General features: G+C 39.9%; 1 protein-coding gene across 3 annotated transcripts in view; it reads right to left on the reverse strand.

Annotated features, from left to right (window-relative positions):
- Positions 1 to 27,489, reverse strand: part of NKAIN3 (sodium/potassium transporting ATPase interacting 3) — a 524,566-nt gene that overhangs the window by 239,065 nt on the left and 258,012 nt on the right. For all 3 annotated transcript variants that reach the window (XM_089899105.1, XM_089899104.1, XM_089899106.1), the window contains exon 3: positions 19,660 to 19,740. In XM_089899105.1, coding sequence (XP_089755231.1) covers positions 19,660 to 19,740 — 81 coding nt within the window. The remainder of the gene's footprint in view (positions 1 to 19,659; positions 19,741 to 27,489) is intronic.

Below are 27,489 nucleotides of genomic sequence, written 5' to 3' on the forward strand. Positions count from 1 at the left end.
CAATAGTTTTTGCAAGATGTTACCACAGGAGGCATAGGGCAAAGGATACACAGGTTCTCTCTGCATCATTTCTTACAATTCTATCGCGTCTACATTGTCTTCAAAGAAAAATTCAACAAAACATGGTTTTCCAAGGATACTATTACATAGGAAAACGCTCTTATTATAACATGTGAAAAAGCAAAATATGAAAATATAGTTTAAGTAATGACAAATTTAGAGAGTGTATCTCTTTATATATGTGCTGAGTTATGTATATACTATGTACATATGCACACACACAAACACAAAATCTGTATTTATGCCGAGCTTAACAAATGGGAATACGGAAAGGCAATGATTAGTAGAAGGGGGGATAGATAGATATTTTTCTTCATTATAATTCAGTACCTTTTTCAGTTTTTAAAAAATGTTTATATGCAACAACAGAACAAACCAGCATAAGCCATGACCACCCGTTCAACACATACTTCAAAACTTCAGACCTTTCCTAGCAGGGTATCAGAAGAAATGGGAAATTATTGAAAATCTGGATCTGATATCAAATAAATAAATTATCCTTTCCCACTCTCCAAACTGATTACTTTTATAATTAATGGGCTAATTTAACTGCAAATCTTCAAGTCAGTAATATTAATTAAAAAGAAGACATGTAAATGACCTTCTGAAAAGGACTTATCTCTTAACTTTGCCCACAAATGAGCACTTGCGATTACTTCTTAATCAATACCAGGAAGCTGGCTAGAATTAATGCCAGGCCTCTGAGTTCCAGCCACTTTTAAGAGCACTCGAGATCACCGCACGCAGAATGTTCAAGGCTGGCCCTATATTATCCTTTAATTTACCTGACCTTTCAGGCAGTGAGTGAATTGAAGGCCTTCCATAGGCTTGGCCTGAATAACTGGCAACTTTCATTGCTTTAATCATTGACCAAAAGCTTTGGGAAATGTCAGCCTTTCCTATGCCATTGTTTAATATGTTAATAAGATCATTAATAACTTCCTTTGCTGAGAAAAGGGTCTGATACATAAAAACTGGTAGGAGGACGGCGGTGGATGGGAATGAATAAAACTTTATTTTTATTTCCAAAAAAACTGGAGTTACTTCCTCACTACCTTTCTTCTTGCATTTAGTTATAGCATAAATGGTGGCTAGCAGGTTTCTAAGAATCGATACCTAGAGGCAAAATGCATTGGCTTCTGATGTGAGATCTGGGTCTAAAGTCATCACAGAAGGTGAAAATCAAATAAACATATTCCAAATGACTCCTGGCATCCCTTAAATTGTCCAGAAAGACTTGTTAATATGCATTTGTATATAATGCATCCCTGTAGCTTTTCCTTTCAGGGCTAGCCCTAGGTTAGTTCACTTTCTTGCTCAAGGATGCTGTCAACTACTGTGTTTTTTTCCACATCTTAGCAAGCATTTTGTAAGCAGCTTTTGGCAGGAAAGAGCTCTCTGCAGGAGGCCCCTTTGTCTGTCACTAACCTTAAACCAGGCACCCCCCCATGCTTGACTCATCTCTGGCCCTAGCACACCTTTCAAATCTTTTGATCACACAATACCTTGCCTGATCTCTAATCTGTTGGTTCTTTCCATAGATCAAAGTAGAAATGAGGAATAAGTAATTAACAGATGGTCAGACCTCTTCCCTAGCTTCCCCTTCAGTAAAAGGGGGAACAAACTGTGCGAACAAGATAGCATCTCAAGAAAGATCACGAAGACTCAACAAGCCTGCACACAAGCCTGCATGCAGCGGGGGATGGCGACTCTGACCCCCCCCCCGTCTCAGAGTTAACGGAGACTACTTCCCTTCTTCCCTTGACAACTTTCATGGCTGAGCACTGAGTCCACTGTCGCTCCATATTGCTGGCATTCTGATTAAAAGCAACTTTCCTTTCTACCAACTTCTGCCAGTAGTGATTTTTTTTAAAGCGGGGAGCAGTCAGATCCGATTCGGTTAATGATTTCACCAATCTGTCAACAGAAAGACCCTTAAAAACACTGCCACGTATTTTCAGTACCTTTTGCCCATATGCATCAGCTGGTCCAGGCTTGAATGTTTCCGTTTCCATTCCCTTGAAAATATAAATGACTCAGTATGGGAACTGCCAAGTTGAACTCGGCTAAGGTAAATAAATACTTGCAACTACCCGACGGCACTGCAACATCTGTCCACCGCAGCAGCATCTTCACTGGGTACAGTTTCCTGCTTAAATCAGTACAGGCTTTCTCCAAGTTGGAGGCTGAGGTCTAACAAACAACATGAGCACCAAATCGGAATGTTTATTAACTCAACAGCATCACTGTAGAAAAAAGTGTAGAATATCTATTTTATTGATTATCATTCTTCTAACGAAGGGAAAAGCAATGCTGAATAAATAAGTGGGAAAAAATTTAAAAAGACAAGTCACTGTAAGTAACCGTCCTCTGCCAGGGAGGCGGCCACAACAATTGCACCAGTTTTCAGACACAGCTGGATGGAGGAGTAGCTTTAAGATACACCCTCCTCGGGGCTTCCCTGGTAGCGCAGTGGTTGAGAGTCCGCCTGTCGATGCAGGGGACACGGGTTCGCGTCCCGGTCCGGGAAGATCCCACATGCCGCGGAGCGCCTGGGCCCGTGAGCCATGGCCGCTGAGCCTGCGCGTCCGGAGCCTGTGCTCCGCAACAGGAGAGGCCACAACAGTGAGAGGCCCACGTACCGCAAAAAAACAAACAAACAAACAAAAAACTCTTGAACAACGTGGTTCCAGTAGCTTCTGGGTTGGTGAACAGACAAACACATCGAGATGCTGGGAGGACGGCACACCTGGAGAGGGTGCAGAAGCCCCAACTCCCATCCCTTGCTCTCTTCTTCTCTTCCAATCAGCTGTTCCCCAGTCGTATCCTTTACAATAAACCAGTACTCATAGTGCCTTCATGAGTTCTAGTGGGGGGTTGTAGGAACCCCTGAATTGGTAGTTACCTGGGCAGGAGTTTGAGTAGCTGGGTATCCTACTGCAGCTGGTGGGTGAAATGGGTCAGTCTTTGTGGGACCTAGCCCTTAACCTGTGGGGTCTGAGGTAGCTGGGTTGTTAGTTTCAGAACTGGATCGAACAGTTGGACACCCAGTCGGTGTTGAATTGATTAGTGTCAGAACTGAATCACTGTGAGAATTTCTCAAAAAAATCAAAATGTGGATTTAAATATAACTGATCTTCATTGAGATCAGAAGAATTTCACGGTAAACATATACAAGTTGGTAGCACAAAATACTTTCTAACCGCCTTTCAGTTTCAAAACCCTTTCCACTTTTGCTCTCAATGCTAAAGGCTGTCTATGTTTGAAAGAAGCAAATATACTTCACATCTTGCTTTTTTTCTCTTTCCATGGAGGTTTCAACTATATATATTAGAAGTACATCAACTATTGAGTCAAGGATTTTGATTAGAGTCTAAAAATGCAGAGTGGATTTACCAGGAAACTAAGAAAGTTAGGCTCAGGACCCCTTCCTTGAAAAGACCCCTTCGTTTTCAAAGGAGCCCAGCTGGTAAAATCCCGGCATCCTTAAATAAGCCATTCAGAGGGCAAGGCCAATACATAGTACAACGAAGGAGAAACAGGAAACAAAAGGGGAAGAAAAGTAAGGAGCGTGAAGTTAAAGAGAACTGAAAGTAAGAAAGAAAGGGGCTAGTAGGGAAAGGGGAGGGAGCAGACATTTCAAAGCCTGGAAAGCATGCTCCCTGTCACAGGAGACCGCAGTCGCCTCATTAAACTCAGATGCAATTACAGTCTGCCCTCTGTATTCAAGGGTTTGGCACTCGCTGATTCAAATAACTGCGGATGGAAAATATTCGAAGAAAAAAATTCCAGAAAGTTCAAAAAAGCAAACTTGAATTTGCTTGACAACTATTTACTTAGGATTTACATTGTATTTACAACTATTTACACAGCATTTACATTGTATTAGGTATTATACATAATCTAGAGCTGGTTTAAAGCACACAGGAGGATGTGTCTATGTTATATGCAAATACTATGCCGTTTATATAAGCGACTTGAGCATCTGTGGATTTGTGTATCTGCGGGGGTCCTGGAACCAATTCCTTGTGGCTACCTAGGGATTTGTGTATTGTTGTTCTCTTACAGGTGAGAAAACTACAGCTCCCAGACAATATCACACGTGGCAGAGACAGAATTTAAAGCTCTCCCACACACCACCTCTGATCCTTTAGCAAATTCTGCCAGTCCTGATTTCCAACTGTAAGTCAGTTCTGATTACTCTCCCCTCTGTCACTGCCACCACCCTAGTCCAAGCTACCTTTATTTCTTACCTGGACCACCAGGATCATCTCTCTATGGGTCTTCTTGCTTCTACTCTTGTTTCCTATATGACAGTCACACCAATTTTTGATCCTGTCATTCTACACTCAAACTTCTATTGGGTTCCCATTACATTGAGGCCAAATCCAAATTCCTACCATGGTCTACGAGGTTCCTACAGGATCTTGCCCCTACTCAGCTCTCCATACTCACAGCCAGTTAGGGACACAACACAGCATCCCTGCTATTTGTTGTACACACTGAGCATCCTTCCATCCTGGGAACCTGGCCTCCTCCCATATCTTTGGATGACTTGCTCCAGTCTTCCACTTGGGCCTCTTAACTCCATCTTCCCATGAAGTCACCCTCTATCCCCTTATCCTGCCTTTTTTCCTCTTGATAGCACTTAACAGATGATATCATGTCATGTATTTATTTGTTTATATATTATGTCTCTTTCACCACAATAAAAGCTCCGCGAGAGCAGGTTCTTTTCATCCCCCAGTTACATTCTCAGCACCTACAATAATACCTGGCACAGATAAGATGCTCAACGAATTTGTTGCATTAAAATGTCTGATTCCAAAGCTGAGAAAAGAAAATTTTTAAGAAAGTTGGAACTTCTTTTAAAGAAAATTTCTAAAACAGATCATCTCTTGAAAAATATGTAGAAAATGAATATTTTCCAGTAAGCATTATGCCTCTGGTGCATTTATACCAGCATTATTTCTTGCCTTACACACCTGACAAAGTGTTTTGATGACTGCTGTCATGTTTCGTAAAGCCCCTTGAGTTACTTGAAGGAAAACACAATATAAATGCAACGTAATAAAGCACCTCTCTGTTTGGTACTCATAATAAATTACATGAGGCTTTTGATGATTTAGTGAAAAATAAAGTAGGGAGTTTCTAAAGGTAAAGAAATAGATCAAGTCAAAAATCATTATACGCTGATCCAAGCATCAAGGGGCCTTAGTGGGTAAACCTATTACGATTTAGAATTTGTAAATTCATTTTCTGATGTTTTCAACAATGGTGAAAGCCTCCTACATGCAAGGCATTCTGTTAGCTGCCACCATTATTATACCCCAGTCTAATCTTTAGTCAAACAGATAAAACATTGATTTTATTGTCTACAAAGCTAGCTCTAAATAAGCCAACATTTTTTCCCCTTCTGAAAGTATACATATATTTTACATTAAAAATACTATAGACAGGGCTTCCCTGGTGGCGCAGTGGTTGAGAGTCCACCTGCCGATGCAGGGGACACGGGTTCGTGCCCCGGTCCGGGAAGATCCCACATGCCGCGGAGCGGCTGGGCCCGTGAACCATGGCCACTGAGCCTGCGTGTCTGGAGCCTGTGCTCTGCAACGGGAGAGGCCACGACAGTGAGAGGCCTGCATACCGCAAAAAAAAAAAAAAAACAACACTATAGACAAAGAATGAACAATGAAACTGTATGAGTTAATTGGTTAGAGTCATCCAAAGTCAAGATTGTGTAAGTAATTAAAAACTTACGTGTTTGCCGAGAGTGTTTTTCTACTGCCTTAGATGTCAAGACAGTTAAGTCTGCCGAGCCACTGAAGAGCTCTGTCAGTCTTCAGTGTAATGTCTTAAAAGTTGTCCACTCATGTGGACTTTTTTTTTTTTTTTTTGCAGTACACGGGCCTCTCACTGTCGTGGCCTCTCCCGTTGCGGAGCACAGGCTCTGGACGCACAGGCTCAGCGGCCACGGCTCACGGGCCCAGCTGCTCCGTGGCATGTGAGATCTTCCCGGACCGGGGCATGAACCCGCGTCCCCTGCATCGGCAGGCGGACTCTCAACCACTGCGCCACCAGGGAGGCCCCTCATGTGGACTTTAATTTTACTGATTTAAAAAAAAAAAAAAAAAAAAAAAAAAAAAAAGCCTCAGGGTAAAGCCAGAGTTGTGACCTAATACTAATCTCTAGCTATTAAACAGTTTGATTCTTGGCTTTTATGGTAAATTTCTAACATCCTATATTTTGCTTTTAATATTAGATATAGAAGATAAAAAAATAATTTATCAAGTGGTCTTCTTGTTTTCTCCTTTTGGGAAAAACATGTGGGAACAAATGATTAAAGGAAACACAAAAGCTGCCATCAATTTGTAAGCGTTTACAGACCCAGCCAGATGGGCAACAGAGAAAGGGTGGAAAGCAGAGGAGAGAAAGTATTTGTCTTAGTTTTCAGATTGATTTTGTTGCTAACAACGATACACATTGACTTGGTTCTCATTGGAAAACTAAACTCATTTAAAAATATAGTTACTATTGACACCTGTGATTTCAGAAGAGGAATTACAATTACAACCCTGATTTGCAATGTTTAAGCTTGCTAGGAATCTCTGGAGAAGTTGATTAATGTAAACATTGAGTATAAATTTTGAAGTATATCAAAAGTCCATTTTTTGGTAGTGCTCCAAAAATGATCAATCATAGGTTATCCTTTGTTGTATTTAAATTATGAGATGCTGTATATGATGCATATCCTTTCTATAGAAGTTATCCTTCAGGATACCTTAAGGTATCAAATTCCACCGGGGGCTAAGGTTTCCTTCATTTTACTTTTTTACAAATTCAAATATGAAGAAATTATTGTTACTGACTTAATTGCAATAGGGAAAAGAAGTGGAAAGGAATTACACTAATAAAAATGGGATTTTCCTTTAATCAGCTTCTTATGAATAGCAAAGTAAACTTCTGGTACAGGACGAAAGTGATTATACCCCCCAGAAGGCACAGGACTAAAGAAATAATATAGACAATGATTTCTTCTCCGAGAAATAAAGCCCATCACCATGCTTTCTCAGGGACAAGTGCATTAGGGCACTGGCTGATGCAAAGGTGCTTAATGGTCCCAGAGCAGGTGCCTCACCCTCTCTGACAGCGCTCATTTGCATATGCACATTTAATCCCAGCAGGAAGTGTGCATTGAGGGGTCCCCCAGAGCAGAAATATAGACATTCTCAGGTAAAAGCAGTTCTTCATAAACGTTATAACCTCATTCCAAACTCCAGTTGTCAGTGAACAGCTTTCCAGATTGACATCTTAAATCAAGAAAATGTCACACATGTACAGTAACTGGCCTAATCTTTTCTGTAAATTGCTGCTTGCGGTTTTCAAAAACGTAGTAAATTCCTGGCAATTGGCAATGTGTCTCCCTGCACGGCTAACTTCACTTCTGCACAGTTAACAAATCAGTCTTAAATTATTCATCAGATCACCCAATGTCTAGGCTCTTCTGACTGTCATTGATTTCAGGGACCAGTAGCCTGTCTGCCTTTTATACTAAAGTAAAATTCATACCATGTTCTCGGCATATAAGATTAATTGTATGTAGGAAATAATAATTATACTCTTTGTCTCAGGATCTCACTTAAGGGTGAGCACAGCTCATGACACAATCAGTGCCTCTGCTGTTCCCTGCTGTCCAGAAGCAGAACAGAGCATCTTCTCACACTAATACTTAAAATAGTCTTAATGCACCCCGATACTTCAAATACACAGAGGAAGTGTTTTCTCGATTAATTCTAGAATTAAGGACAAGCACAAAACGACAAATTATACGTATAAGCTAAAACATAGATGGTCCATGTAGAAATGACGCCTTCAAACCATCGCACATTGTTCTGGAAACAGGGTCAAATCAACTCTCCAGACAGCTCAACCAAATTGAATTTTTGTTGCTAAAATAAGTGTGGGGATAGAGTGCTTGTTCTGAAAGGGCTTCTTAACTCAAGGCCATTTTTCTTTCAGTAGCACACAGAGGATTTTGCAGGAAGCATGTTTGCCCTTCCTTGAAATACTTTTTGAAACAGTCACTGGCCCTAAGCTAAATAGTGCAGTTGTGCAGTGAAACACTCGTATATTTGAGGAGCACATTTGTCTATTTATGCTCAGGGAAATTAACTCCAGACCATCTCAAAAGGACCTCCAGCATTCTGGCATTTTCTCCCAACTGTTCCTAAACATATTTCCAGGCCACTGGTAGTCATGATCTGTACCTCGAAAGCTCCCTTGTTTAGAGCATGTCCTTATGTGACCACCTCCCAAGGGTAGTGACCTTGGCTCTGATGCATGTAACCCCATGGAGTTCTCTCTCCAATATACGCTGGCCAGAAGAGAGTCTGGAGAAAAAATACGGGATGGAGGTGGGTGGATTGATGAAAATTCATTTTAGGGAATTTAAAAAAAAGTAGCAACTGAAAGCACTTTTCTGGTGGATGGTAGGTCAATAACAGCACTTGTGTGTTAAAGGTCAGCATGGTATTTATAATGCTGTTCTTTACCGAGTGTGTCTTCCTGTCTTCCTTAGGAAACCCTCCCTGATCCCGGTGATGCTATGTTCTCTGTTCTATGGTATCAGAGGCCTTTTTCCTTCATCATCATAACACTGGTTACATTTTCTTGTTTTTACCTATTTAATGTGTGTCTTTCCTATGACATAGAACATTTTATGAGGCAGGAACTGGATGTAGCCCTACTACCTGGCACATTGCTTTGAACCAAGTAAATGCTAGGTAAAATGATCTATAGAATTATATATGATCGGTCAGGTATTATTTTCAGCTGCATATTTCAAGCCCCCCACCAAGAGTGCCCCGCCACCCCATATGAAAGAAATCTGCGTGGGCAACACAGGGCTGATACAAAAGCTCCACAGCGTTAGGGTCCCAGGATCCTTTTTCCGTTTTACTCAATTATTCTCATGGATGACATCCTCGTGGTGGACATGGTTGAGATCCCAACCTCGACATCCTTAAGGTTACTTCATAGTCCCAAATGGTTGGCACCGCTGTGATAGCAGAATAGCGGTCCCCAAAGATGTTCATGTCCTAACCCTCAGAACCTGTGAATACGGTACCCTGCATGGCAAAGGGACTTTATAGAGGTGATTAAAGTGAAGGACCTTGATATGCTGAGAGAAGCCTCTGTTATGCAGGTGGGTCCAATCTAATCACCGGAGTCCTTAAAAGTGGAGAACGTTTCCTGGTTGCAGAAAATCAGAGAGACGGCAGCATAAGAAGGTTTGGGCTGCCATCTCTGGCTTTGAAGACAGGGAGGAATGTGGGCAGCCTCTAGAAGCTGGAAAATGAAAGAAAACAGATTCTCCCCCAGAGCCTCCAGAAAGGAACACGGCCCTGCTGACACCTTGATTTTATTTTAATTTATTTTAATTTTTCCCAGTTATATTGAGCTATAATTGACACACACTATTGTATATATATATATTGCAAAGTGATTACCACGGTAAGTTTCATTACCATCCATCCCTTCACAGAGTTACAAAGTTTTTTGTGACTAGATATTTTAAGATCTATTCTCCTAGCAACTTCCAAATATACAATACAATGTTAACTATAGTCACCATGATGTACATTACATCCCCAGGACTTATTCATCTTTTAATTGGAAGTTTGTACCTCCTGACCACCTTCATCCATGTTTCCAACCCCTCACGCCCTGCCTCTGGAATCCACTAATGTGTTCTATCCGTGAGTTTGTTTCTTTAGATTCCACATGTAAGTGGTATTACTCAGTATTAGTCTTTCTCTTTATTTCACTTAGCATAATGCCCTCAAGGACCATCCACGTCCCCTCAAATGGCAGGATTTCCTTTTCTTCGTGGCTGAGGGATACTCCTGTAAAGTACCACTTTTTCCCTAACCGTTAATCTGATGATGGACACAGGTTGTTTCCATGTCTCGGCTATTGCAAATAATGCTGCAATGAACATGGGGGTGCAGATATCTTTTCAAGAAAGTCATTTAATTTCCTTTGGGTAAATACCCAGAAGCAGAATTGCTAGATTATATGGTAGTTCTATTTTTAATTTTTTGAGGGCCCTCCATACACTTTTCCATAGTGGCTGTCTCACACCTTGATTTTAGACCATTGGGACTCATGTCTGATTTCTGATCTATAGAAGAAGGGTAAGATTTGTATTCTTTTAAATGTAAGATTTGTATTCTACAAGTCACTAAGTTTGGGCCTGCTTCTAAACTGAATTAGCTTTTAAGTAGCCTTTTCAGAAGCCTTCACAATTCTTCTGCATATATCTTAATGGCCAGAACTTAGATGATCACACCTGTTCATATAAAGGCAAAGGAAATAGTGTTTTAGCACTTGCGCCTCAAACAGGTAGATTTTCCCTGACTCTTGACCAGGAGGGGGAATAGATAATGGAAGATAGCTAGAAATTTCTGCCATCATTTGTTTAATGAAAGAGTGATTAGATGGATGTAGTTGAACACCTACAAAATTAGGAAAGTGATATGATTTTCATAGAAAGTTATATTTCCCATTTGTAAATTAATTTAGCAAATGGATAGTCTTCCTTTTCTTTTAAGTTAGCTAAATTTCACTCAATTTTGTCCCTCCCCGTCTAACTTTAATCTTAGAAATATATGTTTTTAAAGTTCCCATGCTTTTAGGTAATTAAGAACTACCGATATTCGGATTCCATAAATAAGTTCTCAGAGACCTTGAACCGTACCAGCTTCTGCAAGAATAAAGTAGAATTACTTTTTTAATGTCTTCATTTGTTTTCTCAGCTTCATTTCTTATGTGACTGTGAAATATTCCATCTAGTTTCTGAACTAGGCTGAGAGTTCCCAGGAAAAAGCCAAATTTTTAAGGAGTCTAGAGCGCCGGATGCTTCGATGTGCTGATTTTAACAGGCAAGCACACTGACAATTCTAATAAATACAACTGAATACTGTTGCTGTACTTCTCCTGTTGTTCCCAAGTCAGAAAACAGCCAAAGGCGGATCAACGCTGAGGGCTTCCAAGGGGTGGCGGAGGGCTCCCCCCAAATCCTGGAAACTCAGATACTTCCTGTGTCCCTCTCCCCTTTAATTACGTCACCCTGTGCTTCTGTTCGGTGGTCTGTGCTGGGACCAGCCCGTTCTGCCTCATCTTCTGGGCAGTCTTTGCTCCAGGCACTTTTCGTCCGATTTCCTCTCTGTCGGCCCTCAAACAGGACATGGGGGGCTGGAACGGCTCCTGTTTCCGGCCTCTCTAACCTGGGCAGGTCCGTGCTTGGCCGCCACGCCAGTCAGCCCAGCTGGTGGGCAGACATGACTTGTAAGGAGCTTCACACCAAACGGCATCTCCTTACAAGGACTCCTAAGTTGTTATTCCATCAGCACCTCCCTGCGTCAAGAGAAAGCAAAACACATCTCCATTCCCGCTTCTCATCCTTGACACTAAACTTCTGGCCGATCATTTTCAGTTTTCACATCATTCCCGGCGACTCTGACTGATTTCATCATCCTTCAGTTCCCCCTGAATTCTCCAGCTTATCCTTTCTGAGCCAGGGATCCAGAGCTCTCGTGCTGGGGCAGCCAGTGGTCCAGCGCTGGGGTTGGCTGTAACCAGCCACATCACAGACTGGATGCACAGATACTTTTAGGGCCATCTGTGTTCAAGGCTCTAACCCAGATCAGTCTGAAGCCTCAGGCCCATAATTCCTCATGCCATCACAGCCACCCAGTGGCTCAAAGAGAAACTTTCTGAGGGCAAAGAGAACTTCTGAGATATGATTATTGTTATCTGTGACTTCCCTCCTGCCACTCTCACAGACTACATAGGAAAATTTGATGCGAAGCATTCAGATGACTTGCGTTTGCCTCTCTCTGAGAGTAGCTGCTGAGTAACTGTTATCCTAGGCCCCTCTGTTCCTGCAGGACCCTCCAGCTCAGTCTTCATCCGTTATAATGTGACTATGTGGTGCTATTTTATTTCACAGTGGTATATGCTGTTATTCTGGTTTAAAAAGTAAATAAATGCAACTAAATGTGTTTATCTGTCTCTATAATTTTATGAACCGTTGCAAATGTCACCTGAAATTCTTCACCGGGATTGTATTCTTTTTTTGTTGTTTTTTGTTTTTTTTTGTTGTTGTTGTTTTTGCGGTATGCGGGCCTCTCACTGTTGTGGCCTCTCCCGTTGCGGAGCACAGGCTCCGGACGCGCAGGCTCCGCGGCATGTGGGATCTTCCCGGACCGGGGCACGAACCCGTGTCCCCTGCATCGGCAGGCGGACTCTCAACCACTGCGCCACCAGGGAAGCTCCCCACCGCGTCCCCCACCCCTCCCCGCCACCAGGATTGTATTCTTAATTGACGTTTCACAACAAAGAGATTGTGTCTTCAGAACAAACTAATTAACATCACAAAAAAATCCAAAATCTTAACGGCATTTACTCATGTTCTATTCGTACTACATATTGTTCTAAAATGATCTTATGTTCAACTGACTGCATCAAAAATTTTGCAGTAGCATCTTTAAATTGCCTTAAAAACACAGCAAAGCATTTGGATACAAGCTATAAAGTGTGGTTTCTCTGCATATTCCAAAATTAAAAAAACATAATGCCTGCATGGAAATTTAGCAGCCAACTTCCATGCAGAATGGCTTAATGTTATATAAACAGTGGCTTAACAAACTTACATCTATTGGAATAATTACAGATTTATTAAAAATATTGTTTTATTAAACTTAGTGGAAGAATTAGCCAATTTGGAGATTGTCACATCAGTAGCAGCTGTTACGAGTGGCTGGAAAAGACTAAGGCTGGCATGAGGTCAAGGATCTCTGCAGACTCCACCATCAGCTCAAGGTTGGTTATAGAAGTTGACTACATCCTGTCTTTTCTCCCTGAGGAGTGGAATCAAGAGAAGGGAGGAGAGAAAGGTATGTAAAGGCTGTAAGCATGGTCAGCTTTGGTGAGAGGAGAGCAGGTTTGAATCAGACAGGAGACTAATTTTTTTTTTTTTTTTTGTGGTACGCGGGCCTCTCACTGCTGTGGCCTCTCCCATTGCGGAGCACAGGCTCCGGACGCGCAGGCCCAGCGGCCATGGCTCACGGGCCCAGCCGCTCCGTGGCACGTGGGATCTTCCTGGACCGGGGCACGAACCCGTGTCCCCTGCATCGGCGGGCGGACTCTCAACCACTGAGCCACCAGGGAAGCCCAGGAGACTAATTTTTAATGACCAAACTTGTGCACAGAATCTGTTACCCAGTGTAATAATGAATGGGAATAGGGTTGGAGATGAAATAGTTCGGAGACAGCTTATTCAAAGAAATAAAACCATTTCATGAATATAATCCACTGAGTTGAGACAATAACCCAGTTATTCAATTATATATATATATATTTATTTATTCAATTACATTTGCATTGGCTTTGTTCAATGACTCTCATTCTGCAGCAATAAATAGAGTTACTGTTGATCGAATAATACATCCATCTGCTCTTTTGAAAAAACTATTTGAACCTCTACAGAAGGACATAAGATTATCACACAAACTTGTGATTAAAAACTCCAAACACCACCCAGGCCGCAGCAATTACTTAGTTCATTGTGGTTTCTGTATGTCATTGGACTATAACGTAGCAGCAAATTGGATTTTTTTAGCAAACGTTTTCAAAATGTTTGTATTTGATGAAATCTATGAAAATATAATACTGAGTTTAAATGTGCTTATAATTTTCTTTACTGTGGAAAAGAAGCTACGGGGAGAACAATTATCTTACCATACAAAGAACACTGGAGATGCTATTTTCAGAAGTTATGTTCCCTTAGACCAAGGCCAAGGGAAAAAGTATAGTTTAAGTCCTTTGGAATAAGGAATGCATAACTATATTTACACAGCTTTGCTACTTTTTTTTTGGAATAAAAGAACATAATTGCATCACTTAGGTAAAGGACTGTGTAGGAAACAATAAACATTTGCAAGCTTTTGGGTCTCATTTCGATTCAATGCCCAGAAGCAGATTGTGATGGTTCTTCCTTTATAAATCTTTAATAACTGGATAGATGTCCACCATCACCTCCAATCTCCCATTCCCCCAGTCAATATTACAGACAAAAACATTCTTTCAGGATAGCAGGATAAATATATACTAATATATTAGTTCAGAACATAAAATATTTTGTTATTCCAGTGAACTGAAAGTTTAAGCATTTTCCCAAAGATTCTCATTGATACAGACATGCTATTACTCATGATACAGTAAAAAGGATGTCATTCTTGTAGTTTCAAAAGTAGGCATAGTTTTGCTGGGTTTATTGGATGCTACTCCTATATCATTTGCTGATACATTATTCTCAAATACAGACATTCTGTATCCTAGCTTCAGCCCTCCATAAACATCATATTTCAAGGTTCTTTCTGAAAAATGTCTGAGGAAAAAATCATCAAAAGGAAAGGATAAATGCAAATGTGATACTCATTGCTAGATTCAGCAAGCTGTATTTACGTAAAGAAAGAAATACACAATGTATCACTTATTTAGTTTGAAACTGCCCACAGAAGAAGAATTCTTTGAAACATAAAAATATTTAGAATGTTTATGACGAATAATGGATGGATTGTAAGCAGCTGAAGGGGATTGGGAGTTCTGTTTCCTATGCAATAACTTCTACACGGAACTCTGAATTGCCTAAACGTTTCCTACTTGAAAGTGCCTGCCCAAAGCCAAAGTTAGTGGAAGAATCCAACCTTGAAGGAAAATGAATCGTGATCAAGAAAGAGATTTTTCCTAGTAAGTACAGAGGAACAACTCAGGCTAGATAATAAGAGTGAGCCTTGAAAAAGAAGAATGATCTCATTGACCCTGCCAGACTGCTCAGGTGAAATATTCAACTGAAGAGTCTCACAAGACGAGAGAACCCTTGCAAGTGAATGGTGATGATTTAAGTCAAAAGAGGATAAGAAAGTGCTATTATTGCCATTTGGGGAAATGGCTTAAATTTCTTTTTTTTTTTTTCACATCTTTACTGGAGTATAGTTGCTTTACAATGTTGTTAGTTTCTGCTACACAACAAAGTGAATCAGTATACATATATCTCCATATTCCCTCCCTCTTGCGTCTCCCTCCCACCCTCCCTATCCCACCCCTCTAGGTGGTCACAAAGCATTGAGCTGACCTCCCTGTGCTATGCGGCTGCTTCCCACTAGCCATCTATTTTACGTTTGGTAGTGTGTATATGTCCATGCCACTCTCTCACTTCGTCCCAGCTTACCCTTCCCCCTCCCCGTGTCCTCAAGTCCTTTCTCTACGTCTGCAACTTTATTCCTGTCCTGCCCCTAGGTTCATCAGAACCTTTTATTTTTTTTTTAGATTCCATATATATGTGTTAGCATACAGTATTTGTTTTTCTCTTTCTGACTTACTTCACTCTGTATGACAGAGCCTAGGTCCATCCACCTCGCTACAAATAACTCAATTTTGTTTCTTTTATGGCTGAGTAATATTCCATTGTATATATGTGCCACATCTTCTTTATCCATTCATCTGTCGATGGGCACTTAGGTTGCTTCCATGCCCTGGCTATGGTAAATAGAGCTGCAGTGAACATTGTGGTACATGACTCTTTTTGAATTATGGTTTTCTCAGGGTATATGCCCAGTAGTGGGATTGCTGGGTCGTATGGTAGTTCTATTTTTAGTTTTTTAAGGAACCTCCATACTGTTCTCCATAGTGGCTGTATCAATTAAATTTCTTTAAGAATCAAAATACCCACAAATCAGGTACTATGAAAAAAGTGCAGTCATTAAGACACGATATAGAGAAACAAATATAGGCAGTTTTCCTTTTGTGCAAAGGCAACGTGAACGCCAGTACAGAGGAGAAATCAGGAAGGGTTAGTCCATTTCCCCCCCAGGCTTCCTGCCTAAGTTTTAAAAAACCCCTGATCAAAGCTCATGATTAATATAAGTCTACAGAGAATTCCTATACATTCATTTTTTATGTCTAAATTATGCTCATGCACAGTTACACACAGTCAGAATTCTAGGGAAATGTGACACACTGAAAATTCTCTAGGATCAGTAATGTGTAAGTTCCATACATCTCTCAGGAAAAGTCAATTAGAAGAAATATTAGCGTAAAGTTTCTACAATTTGGAGTAATCAAAAAGATGCCATAAGTCATCAGCTTAATTTTGGGGCGATTAGAAACAAGTACGACTTGAGTTCTCAACATAACTTGTCTTTCAGTAGCTTTAAATGTAGCAAATGAGTTGGGTTTTCATATTTACATTTTGAATGGCTTCCTAGGAAGAAAAAAATGATTTCAAGTCTTGGGACTTCCAAAGAAGCAGCAATAACTTATTAATTGTACCCTTGGTGATCTTAAAGTGCAGCATGAAAAACAGTCTTAGCGCCTCCAAAGATGCATAAAGTCCTTCCAAGGGGGGCGGGAGGGACAGCAGGAGAATCTAGCTGCAGAAGCATTTCAAAAACGCTATTTCCATGTTGAAGGAAAGAGTTTAATTAATCGTGTTACAGCTGTGAAGTTAATATGCGGATCTGAGGTCCTATCACAAGGGACTGTTACATACTTTTTAAACAAGTCACTCAGTCCCACATTTTCTTCCCTTTTACAGCTCTTGCATAGTAATAAATATATGTCCCACAGGTTTGCAGAATGAGCATCCTGATGTCTGTTAATTTCTCAATAAAGATGATGATGTTGATTGGCAATTATAAAAACCACTTTTTACTGAAACCTCACAATATGCCAAGATCCTTTCTAAGTTCTTTGTATGAATCATCTTAATTCTTTCAACAATCCGATAAAACTAGTGCTGTGGTCTTCCTCACTTTGCAGAAAAGGAAACTGAGGCTCCAGTAGATTATGAAAGTGCAGGCACTTTTGGTCACCTACCCACAGTCATCCTCAACCTCACCGTACATGCACACATTCCCATTTCCTTCAAGTTCTGGAAGGTCTGGGGAGAATCAGGACCTTCAAGACCACAGTGACAAAAGTATGATGCCAAGCTGATGGGCAGATAACAGCAAAGGGAAAAATCTGAAGGGTGTGATCAAGAGTCCCCATAACAGGCCAGATGTATGATTGCTCACGGCCAGGCGAGTACACTATTAGTTAACGAGAATGGCTCAGTAGTGCCTGTCATTGGAATAACACCCGAATCCATAGAGATGTTGTGGAAATTAATCTGAATCCGGTCTTTTGAGAAAGATTCACCGTTTTAGAATGGACCTTTTGGGCAAAAATCAAAGTAGAGGGAGGCTTCTATTAACCTATCCAAGTGGGTAATTCCAAGAAATGCCTTCATGAACTAGCAGGAGATAGAGGGCTCTAGAAAGTTAGTATATAAACTAGCACACGCGGACGAGGAATATCTTATGAAATGGGGTACAACCTGGAAAAAATGGCAGAGGTGCTTGGGTTTCTCAAGGGTCCTTAACTCTGCTCTAGTTTTCAGAATAGATTCCCTACAGGCTGGGATTGAGGCTTCCCTGTGGCTAGCCAGCGAGAGGTTACCAGCCTTTGAAACAGTAAATAGAGACCAACAGCATCTCTTTAGGATGCTCCTTTTGGAGTCATCTATCCTATTTATGATCTAGAATAGTTGGTTGACTGCTTAATGGCATTTGAACGGGTAATAAAATGAGTAACTGGGACCACTATACCCATTTTTTTTAACCTTGAACCCAAAGAAACGAGGAAAAAAAAATCCTTGACATGCACATTGATATTAGAAAAGCAGTTACAAGAAACAGTTCACAAAGGTTACCTTGAGCCATGGAGGGAAATCAGCCTTTGGGGAACAAATCAATGCTACCATTATTATAGTTTTTAAAAATTAAAAAAAAAAATCACATCACAGTATTATTTTGCAGCTTACCTGAGTTACCATATTTGGTAACAATGCGAAACACCAAACAAACCCTGATTACTATATTTATTGGTGAAGCTGGTCCTGTTTTTATATTTCACAGAGACTTTTGGGGTTCAGTACTTTGCCTAAGCGTCCATAGTTTATAAGCACTAAAGACAAGATTTGAATCCAAGACTTATGATTTGAAATTCAGTCCTCTTTCAACACACTGTGATGTCAATTCCATGGAACAAATTTCCTCTGGTCTAATTTATTCCAAACCAATTAATAGAGAAAGAGATAAAAGATGATTTCCACCCAGTGAAATAAAAGTATGACTTAAAATGACCAATCAAATTATGAGTTAGAAAATGCTATGGGTTGAAAAATGCTATGCTTAACTTATTATCCATAATTATTTTATTCATAAAATTGCATTTTAAAATTACTTTATAATCTGCATGTTACAGATGATAACTGGGCACTGATTTAAGTACTTTCTTCTGTCTTAGAAATCAGGTAGAGGTAAAGGTAGATGTTGGTGCATTTGTATGTAACTCAGAAATGTCATTTCTGGTTCCTGAATACATTTGCCAATGTGAGAAAATGATGACAAGTTCTAATTATAAAGTTATTAGAGTGTAGAACAAAGAGTAACCACCTCTGGAGGTTCTGGAGAAAACACTTCAGAGGTATTTGCTGCTTGGCTAAATCAAAAAGTCTTTGTTAGCGTATGGACTTCAGTGGAGCCTAACAATTCTAAAAGCCTCTGTGTTGGTCAAGGCAAATTTTCTGAGATCTAAACCACAAATGCTACTTAAAGAAAATTTGAGACTATCATACAACAATAGAATGGTTGCACAAATATAGTTGATAACAAGAAATCTAAAAGATAGATTGCAGCTTTCTTATTCTTTTTGTAATTGTACTGTTAGGTTTCTTCTCTACGATTTCAAGTGGGAACTGTGCTGGTTTATAAGAAAAATGCTTAAGAAACATAGCTAGAAACTTAACTAGAAACTTAACCCAAGATGCTCTTCCATTTGGATGGTAATCAAAAGATGATTCTGCAAGAGTCATAATGAAAATTATGTGCTTTGCTGACATGAGTTCTAGACAGACAGAAATAATATTTGTATCATGTTGCATCAAGACAATTCTTTTCTGATCAGGATTTCACAATAGGAATCACTGCACTGATGTATGTAGTTGTCAGTAAACGTATGCTCCATTTACTATAATGAGGATTTCCTTCTCTGACAAACTTTATTTTTCCGGAATTAATATTCAAGCAAAGATAGCAATTTGCTATTCATATTTGTTACGTTTACATCTTAGTCAATCCCTTTTCCCATTTCAAACACAAGAGTGTTCAAAGTCATTTTTCACTTAACATATGGGGCTGTGGTCACTGGGACATTAGGCCTTTTTAAACTGGACATGAGGATACACTGGTAGCTGAGTTCCACGACAGCTTAACGAACTAAATCATAAGGCCATTGTTTCAGAGTTTCATTGTATTAACATGCTCCTAAGGTTATTCTTTCTAATGGTATCCAAACTCTTTTTTGATTAGTATCCCATTTGTAATGTTGCTTAGATTACTGTATACATATATATATTAGTATTCCATTTGTAATGTTACTTAGATTATTTATTCTTTTTAAAAGTATACTTTAAAAGCATGATGGACTTACCTTAGAGAGCCCACCTACTTCCAAATAGAAGCAGATAATGAAAACATTCCAGGTGACCCAGAGGGCAGTCCATACTGTATACTGGAAAGAAAGGGTGGGGGGAAGAAAGAGAAGAAAAATGTGGAGATGAAAGGCATGCATACTAAATAAATCGATAATAAAAATGTCAATAAGTGTGTCTTCTGGGAAGAAACAGGGCACGCTCAGAAAAGAATGCTCCTTATGCGGTCCCCTAAGATCTCTAGAAATTAAAAATCCAATAGTTTCTACTGCTTTAAGTAGATGCCAATAAAACTAGATTTATTTTTACAGTGCTTTGCTGGCTTGCAGTTGCAAGTTAAATCCAAGCGCTGATTTGATTTGTTTTCTGACTACCAGCTTTTCCAAGGGACACAATTATGCAAATTTTCTGGGGGCTATCTAGCTAGCTAGCTAGCTAGCTATCTTTTAGTTACAATAATAAATCGTCAAAGGTTTAGGAATGTTAGTTACAACCCTTCACTTCCATATCCCTGAATGAGGATCATGTTTGAAAATGGATGTGTGGAGTAAAATTAACAACCTTTCAACTGCTGGACTATTTTATTGAGTGGAGTGTATGTCCCTACTACAATGATAGAATATAATGTGATTATGTAAAATATTTTTTAAAAGCACACAAGTTCTAATTATGGTAGGATTAATAAGTAAATCCTACTTATTAATAAGTAGGATTAAGAGTGAGCAAATAAGCAACATATTTCCATAATGGGAAAATACCTTCCAATCACAACCAAAAAACTCTAAACATGCCAGCCTTATTGATTAATTGGTTTTATTAATGTATTATGTATTAGGAAATGCCTTCCTCAAGAGTATTAGTCAGACTGAATTAAGGTAGCCTTAGATCAAGACTCATCAACAGAGAGGTCTTAGGGCTCTCTATTCATCCGGTCACTTTCTTAGGCAGACAAAGACACTGAGGTCTGGAAAACTGACATATAGGACGGCTTGGATGACTCAGGATGGAACTTACCATGGCAACACAATGAGCAGATCAAATACAATGGTTTGCTCATTCATTTTATTGTACTGCAAAAATCTATGAATTCGTAACTTCTTAAACAGGCATACTAATTAAATTATTGCTTTCTATTGTTAAATTAAGATAAATGTTGAAATAACTTATTAGCTATTGTTAAATTAAGACAAATATTGAAATAATTTATTAGCTTCTTCTATGCTCTGCCAAATAACAGACTTATGAATTTTAGACACTGTATAAAATAGCCATGATCTTATTACAAACCTTATCAGAAGCTTTTAAACTTTTTCTAAAATTCAATTTACATTTTGTATCTTTGTCATTTATGATTTTTTAAAAGAATAATACATTTAAAAAAAAGAATAATACATTTATAATAATGAGTTAAGGCTCCAAAATCACTGGAAATTTAGAGGAGTTGGAAAATATGTTAAAAAGTTAACATAGGTTAAAATATATATTTAGGCTTTTGGTCGTTGCCGACATTGTTGACCTGATACCTTCTGCTGGCAAAGCCTTCTAGTGTGAGTGGGTTTAGATGTTTCCTTAAAAATGCACCGAATGCACTGAAATGCATTTTTCTGAACCACAAAATATTCCCATGAATATTGAAAATAGCTAATCTACATTCTCAATGTTTACTTTTTGCAAACTGATAAAGTCACAATAACCACAACATATTTTAAAGATGCTGCTAATCAGATGGCATCTAGTATCTGATATTTTTCATTCTAAATAAATATAATTATGGGTATATTTGAGTGACAGAGTAATGCAGACCACTAATTCAGGAGGAAAAAGCCAGTGATAAAGGTTAAGGGAAGGACATAAAATAAAGCAAGACTAAAGCAAGAAAATGAACTGAATTAACTGTAAAACCACGTGATTCTTAATGATTAGGACTGCAAGCCTAAACCCATAAGTATTCTTTTAGAAAAGTAAATCAACTCATAGTTATAAAAAATACATAATAAAAAATTCTACTTAAAATCATAGCACAAGCTTAGTGATTGAAGTGTATTCTGATCCCTCACAAGTTGTACTATTGATGACACTTTCAAACATTCAAAGATAAAATGATCAGGCTGAGTAGATTCCAACCATCAGCTCCGAAATTCCTAACAAGAGTTACTCCGCTGCTTTCTGCGTTCCTGGTACTGTGATAAGCACTTTACACAGCTTAAGTCATCTAGCCATCACATTAATACCGAGGTAGAGAGGAAGTCATCTGATCACCCAGTTAGTGTCAGAGTTGGGATAGGCACTCGGGCAATTTGACTCCAGAGCCGGGGTGCTTGGGCATTACATGACAGTCTTCATTTTAAAAGATCTTAGGGAAAGGACTACAGATTAATTTGCAAGTTAACACTTCCCCAAATTCTATAATTTATCAAATAACCAATTCATCAAATTACCAGTTTTCCAAAAATTCATTCATATATATTCTATAACTGGTTATGTTTTTGAAATGATTTCTTCTGTATTTTGCTATTAATGTGTCCTGTGTTATATAAATACGTAGTTTTTTAAAAAGCGATATTGTAATTTTCTTTATTCTAATACACTGGTTTGTTGAGAACAGAGAATACCTGTACAGTTGAATTTTGGATTGTTATGAGATGGAAACCATATACCTCAATGTGCACCTGAGACTCAAGTCTGCACGCAGAGGTAAGAGGAAAGGATTTCTAGCAACACGAATAACACATCCAAAGGAATTTTTCCTAAGCAGAAAGTATTAGAACCACATATGGTATAAGACACTGGCTATCCTCCCTCTCTTCTTTTTGATGTGGGTTAATTTATTTATAATGCAACTGAAACTAGAATAAAGAGATAAACTACATTTTTAACAAATACCTTTTGGTTATCATGGAGTATGCCTACAAGCTCAGACAGCCACATAGATATACTTGAAGTATAGAAGACTTAACTTCTCAAAGTAAAAAAAAAAAAGAAATCACTCTGTATAATTATCTATCCATCTATTTACCCATCATCTATTTATCTAAATATAATCTATCAACCTATTTATCTATCCTACTTTGCTTGTGTTCAGTACACATATTTTAAATCCTAATTTAATTAGACAATGCCCATAAAGATGGAAAAACATCTATGTGTTCTCTGTGGCTTCCTGGATATTGCATAGTTTTATGAAGGTATTTCAGCATTTTTTAATTGAAATGAACCTTAGCAGTCTCCCAGCCTATTTCTTTCTCATAGAGCAATTAGTCCATAACATAAATTATTTTTACTTCCTGAGCTTGTTTGTTTTCCAATTACCAGGAAGGCCACTCATTCATTCACATGTGTATCAATCAGATACAATATTATACTCAATATGTTAGATTCACTCAAAAAAAAAGTAGTTTCCTTGCTGACCCATTGTTCTAATAGCTTCTGGAGTTTAGTATTCATGTCCAGGGGGAAATAAATCTGAGACCACTGAATGGAAACCTAACACTCTTAACTGCCATGTTGAGCAGTAACTCTGGAGGGAGATTTATGATGACATAGTAGGGATATTTCCTCTATAACAATCAAATGAAAGCAAGTTGCAGTTCTTTGGATGTGGACATTTGTATAAAAGTCCAAATAGCTAACGTATGGGCCTAGCATACTTACTTGGCTTTCTTTTTTTAATTTTTAAAGGAAGCTTTGAGTTACTTTTAATTCCAATGTTAATCTTTATTCAAAAACTGTCAAGTTAGCTAATATTTCTGCATTTAAATTAATGTAAAACCACTTGATTAAATTATTATCCATGAAATGATAAAGATTTAAATAATCGTACAGCAGAATCTCTTTCTAGAATTCGTAAGTAAGATTTTAAAATATTTGACATAGGAGCAAAGCAGACAGGAGTAAACAGCTGATTCCAGAACGGTACTTTTTATGACTGTTAAATATGACTTAGCCCACAGTCTGCTTCATTTTGTCTACAGCCAAGGAAACACAAAAGTGCATTCAAATGCTATGATTACACTTGGCATCCCTAATGTATATATCCCACATTGTACCTTAGCTAAAATAAATTTTAATCAGTGAAAGAGTACCATATGACGAAGTTGGTTTTATGTTCTAAAAATAAATGTAGAAATAGTAAATTGTACCTTCTCAGCAGTGATGGTAACCAAAGGGGAATTATCTCTCTTTCATTTTGTGATTTGGGTGAATTTTTCTAACAGTCTTTGCAATGGGACCTCCTCAAGACAGTGTCAGGGGCCCACAATGTTATATTTATTAGAAAAAAATAAGTCAAGGAATAAGTCAGCTAATGGTAAGTGCAGGCAGAGCAGCACATACTATTTTATCTTATAAATCCTGGTGTTCAGATTGAAAGAAGCGAGGCAGTAAGGCCAGCTTCTTTTGCAGAACTATTGTTGCCATGTTCTGAGATAAGAAATCACCGTCTAGTCCATCCAGTAAAATAATTTCATCCAATAACCTTTAATTAATTTATTATTTGTTTAATCAAGTATTAAGCATCTCTAAAGGCCCATGCACATCAGGATAACTTAGAATACAGCCATGGACAGGCACCGTCGGCCTGCCAGGAGGACACTGTTTTTTTGTAAATTTTTATTGGAGTATAGCTGCTTTACAATGCTGTGTTAGTTTCGACCGTACAGCAAAGTGAATCAGCTATACGTATACATATACAGGAAGACACTGTTGAATGAGATGAGACGGGCCTGGAAGCAAGGACGGCAACCGTGTAGAGAGATAGAATAGTGTCACCAGGATCTATGGGTGCAGAGGAAGAGGCACTTAGCCTGGAGGGGGGATGGCCAGAGAAGGCTCTTAAAGATGACTATTCAGTTGAAGAATTATTAAGATTTTTCCAAATGGGTAAGGAGAATAGGGTGCTCCAGAGAGCAGGTGCAGTGTATATAAACCAAGAAGGCAAGAAACAGCACGTGGTCTTTGGAAAACACGAATCAGTCAGCACGTCTGGCACGAGGTGGGAAGGCAGGGGATGCGAGAGAGATAAGTAACGAGCAGTTTTTGTAAGCTCTGATTTCCACCCTAAGGAGTCTGAAATTTGCCTGTAGACACTGGAGAGCTTGCTCTACATGCCCCTTTACCTTAACCATTTTCATAAGGGTGATCAATTCTTTAAATTCAGCCGTGATAAACCCTGTTTGTTTTAAGAAATGGCAGGACCCTACCCTCTGTGTCTTGGTGCTCCAAAATGTCTGCTAGCTTGAAATGGATTCTATTTAATTGGCACTGCTGGTGACTGTTTCAGCCAATAATGGAGGCCAAGTTCGAGAGAAAATTCTCCTGTAGTCAGAAATCCCTTTCCCGCTCAGTGAGAAGTCAGTATGGATTTTGGACCCAGGTCTCCGCTCAGTGCCGTTGAGAAGTGGGTGCCTTGGAGGCATCCCTTGATTAGTGTGACATAGGCCATATTCACTTCCAGGCTTTTTCATACCACAATTAATTGGAATTAATTAATTGGTGGCCTGGAGACCACCAATTGTGGCTTCGAACCAAAGTATTCATGAAAACAGCTCAGGGATGAGCACTCGTGGTGTGATAAAGATAATGTGCAGTAGCCACTTTCCCCATAACTAGGCACCCTTGATAATCTTCCCATTAAAGGCACCCTCTGTGAACAGATTTCCCATACGCATTGACTAATGATTCTTCAGCATTTCTCCCAAATAGATACTTTATACCCATGTTAGAATAAGAGTTCATCTGGAATCCCACATAGGTAACAACATTCTGTGATCAGCTGAGGAGGTAAGGCAGGATCGTTTCCAATGTCAAATCTTGTATTGACAGTGGCAGCACATCATCTGGAATGTGATAGTGGAAGCAGAGCATAGATCGTGATAACGCAACTCCAGAAACCTAACAACAGCACCCATTTCTGCCATTTACTCTCTGGCTTCCTTGGATAAGTCACTTAACCTCTCCTTAACTCTTGCCTCATCTGTAAAATTAGGGATGCTAATACACACCCAGAGGACATTTGTGAAGATTAAACCAAATGACATGTTGGCATGGACAGATTTCCTGACAATTCATTGCTTCCTTTCTCTCCCCTTCCTGGGAGAGGGTCTTGGATGAGAGAGTAAATAAAACAATAGGGATTCGGCTGGCGTACACACCAAAAGAAAATCAAGATGAGCAAAAACGTAGATTGTTTGTCTTACAGACATTTTTCTTTGAAGATTCTGAAAGACCTAAATCTTCCTCCTTCAACATGCAGGAGGGAGAAGCAAGAGAAGGAAGTGAGGAAAAGATACCAGACAAAGAAGTGACCCCAGTCCTATCGCAAGAGGACGCTAGGAACCGGCAGGGAACTAGATGGGGAAAACAATAGGTATTTATTGAGCACCTATGACATTGCATGTTCGCATGCAGGTCCTCAGTGAATGCTTAACGAGGGAATGGGACCTACTGCTATCGACATCTTACTGTGTGCCCTGTGGTGCTTCCTGCCCAGAACCCACTTCGGTCCCCTCTACCCTGGTGAACTCACACTCACACTGCAGATCTCAGCTCCACAGTCACACCTGCAGGCTCAGAGGGATCCCTCCAGTATACATCTACTGCAGGCTCAGAGGGATCCCTCCAGTATACATCTACTGCAGGCTCAGAGGGATGCCTCCAGTATACATCTACTGCAGGCTCAGAGGGATGCCTCCAGTATACATCTACTGCAGGCTCAGAGGGATGCCTCCAGTATACATCTACTGCAGGCTCAGAGGGATGCCTCCAGTATACATCTACTGCAGGCTCAGAGGGATCCCTCCAGTATACATCTACTGCAGGCTCAGAGGGATCCCTCCAGTATACATCTACTGCAGGCTCAGAGGGATGCCTCCAGTATACATCTACTGCAGGCTCAGAGGGATCCCTCCAGTATACATCTACTGCAGGCTCAGAGGGATGCCTCCAGTATACATCTACTGCAGGCTCAGAGGGATCCCTCCAGTATACATCTACTGCAGGCTCAGAGGGATGCCTCCAGTATACATCTACTGCAGGCTCAGAGGGATCCCTCCAGTATACATCTACTGCAGGCTCAGAGGGATGCCTCCAGTATACATCTACTGCAGGCTCAGAGGGATCCCTCCAGTATACATCTACTGCAGGCTCAGAGGGATGCCTCCAGTATACATCTACTGCAGGCTCAGAGGGATCCCTCCAGTATACATCTACTGCAGGCTCAGAGGGATCCCTCCAGTATACATCTACTGCAGGCTCAGAGGGATCCCTCCAGTATACATCTACTGCAGGCTCAGAGGGATCCCTCCAGTATACATCTACTGCAGGCTCAGAGGGATCCCTCCAGTATACATCTACTGCAGGCTCAGAGGGATCCCTCCAGTATACATCTACTGCAGGCTCAGAGGGATGCCTCCAGTATACATCTACTGCAGGCTCAGAGGGATGCCTCCAGTATACATCTACTGCAGGCTCAGAGGGATGCCTCCAGTATACATCTACTGCAGGCTCAGAGGGATCCCTCCAGTATACATCTACTGCAGGCTCAGAGGGATCCCTCCAGTATACATCTACTGCAGGCTCAGAGGGATCCCTCCAGTATACATCTACTGCAGGCTCAGAGGGATCCCTCCAGTATACATCTACTGCAGGCTCAGAGGGATCCCTCCAGTATACATCTACTGCAGGCTCAGAGGGATCCCTCCAGTATACATCTACTGCAGGCTCAGAGGGATCCCTCCAGTATACATCTACTGCAGGCTCAGAGGGATGCCTCCAGTATACATCTACTGCAGGCTCAGAGGGATCCCTCCAGTATACATCTACTGCAGGCTCAG

This window comes from Delphinapterus leucas, chromosome 17 (genome assembly GCF_059928025.1).
Source record: "Delphinapterus leucas isolate spDelLeu-1000000601 "Yukka" chromosome 17, BTC_Dleu_Yukka2, whole genome shotgun sequence".
In the NCBI taxonomy this organism is placed as follows: domain Eukaryota; kingdom Metazoa; phylum Chordata; class Mammalia; order Artiodactyla; family Monodontidae; genus Delphinapterus; species Delphinapterus leucas.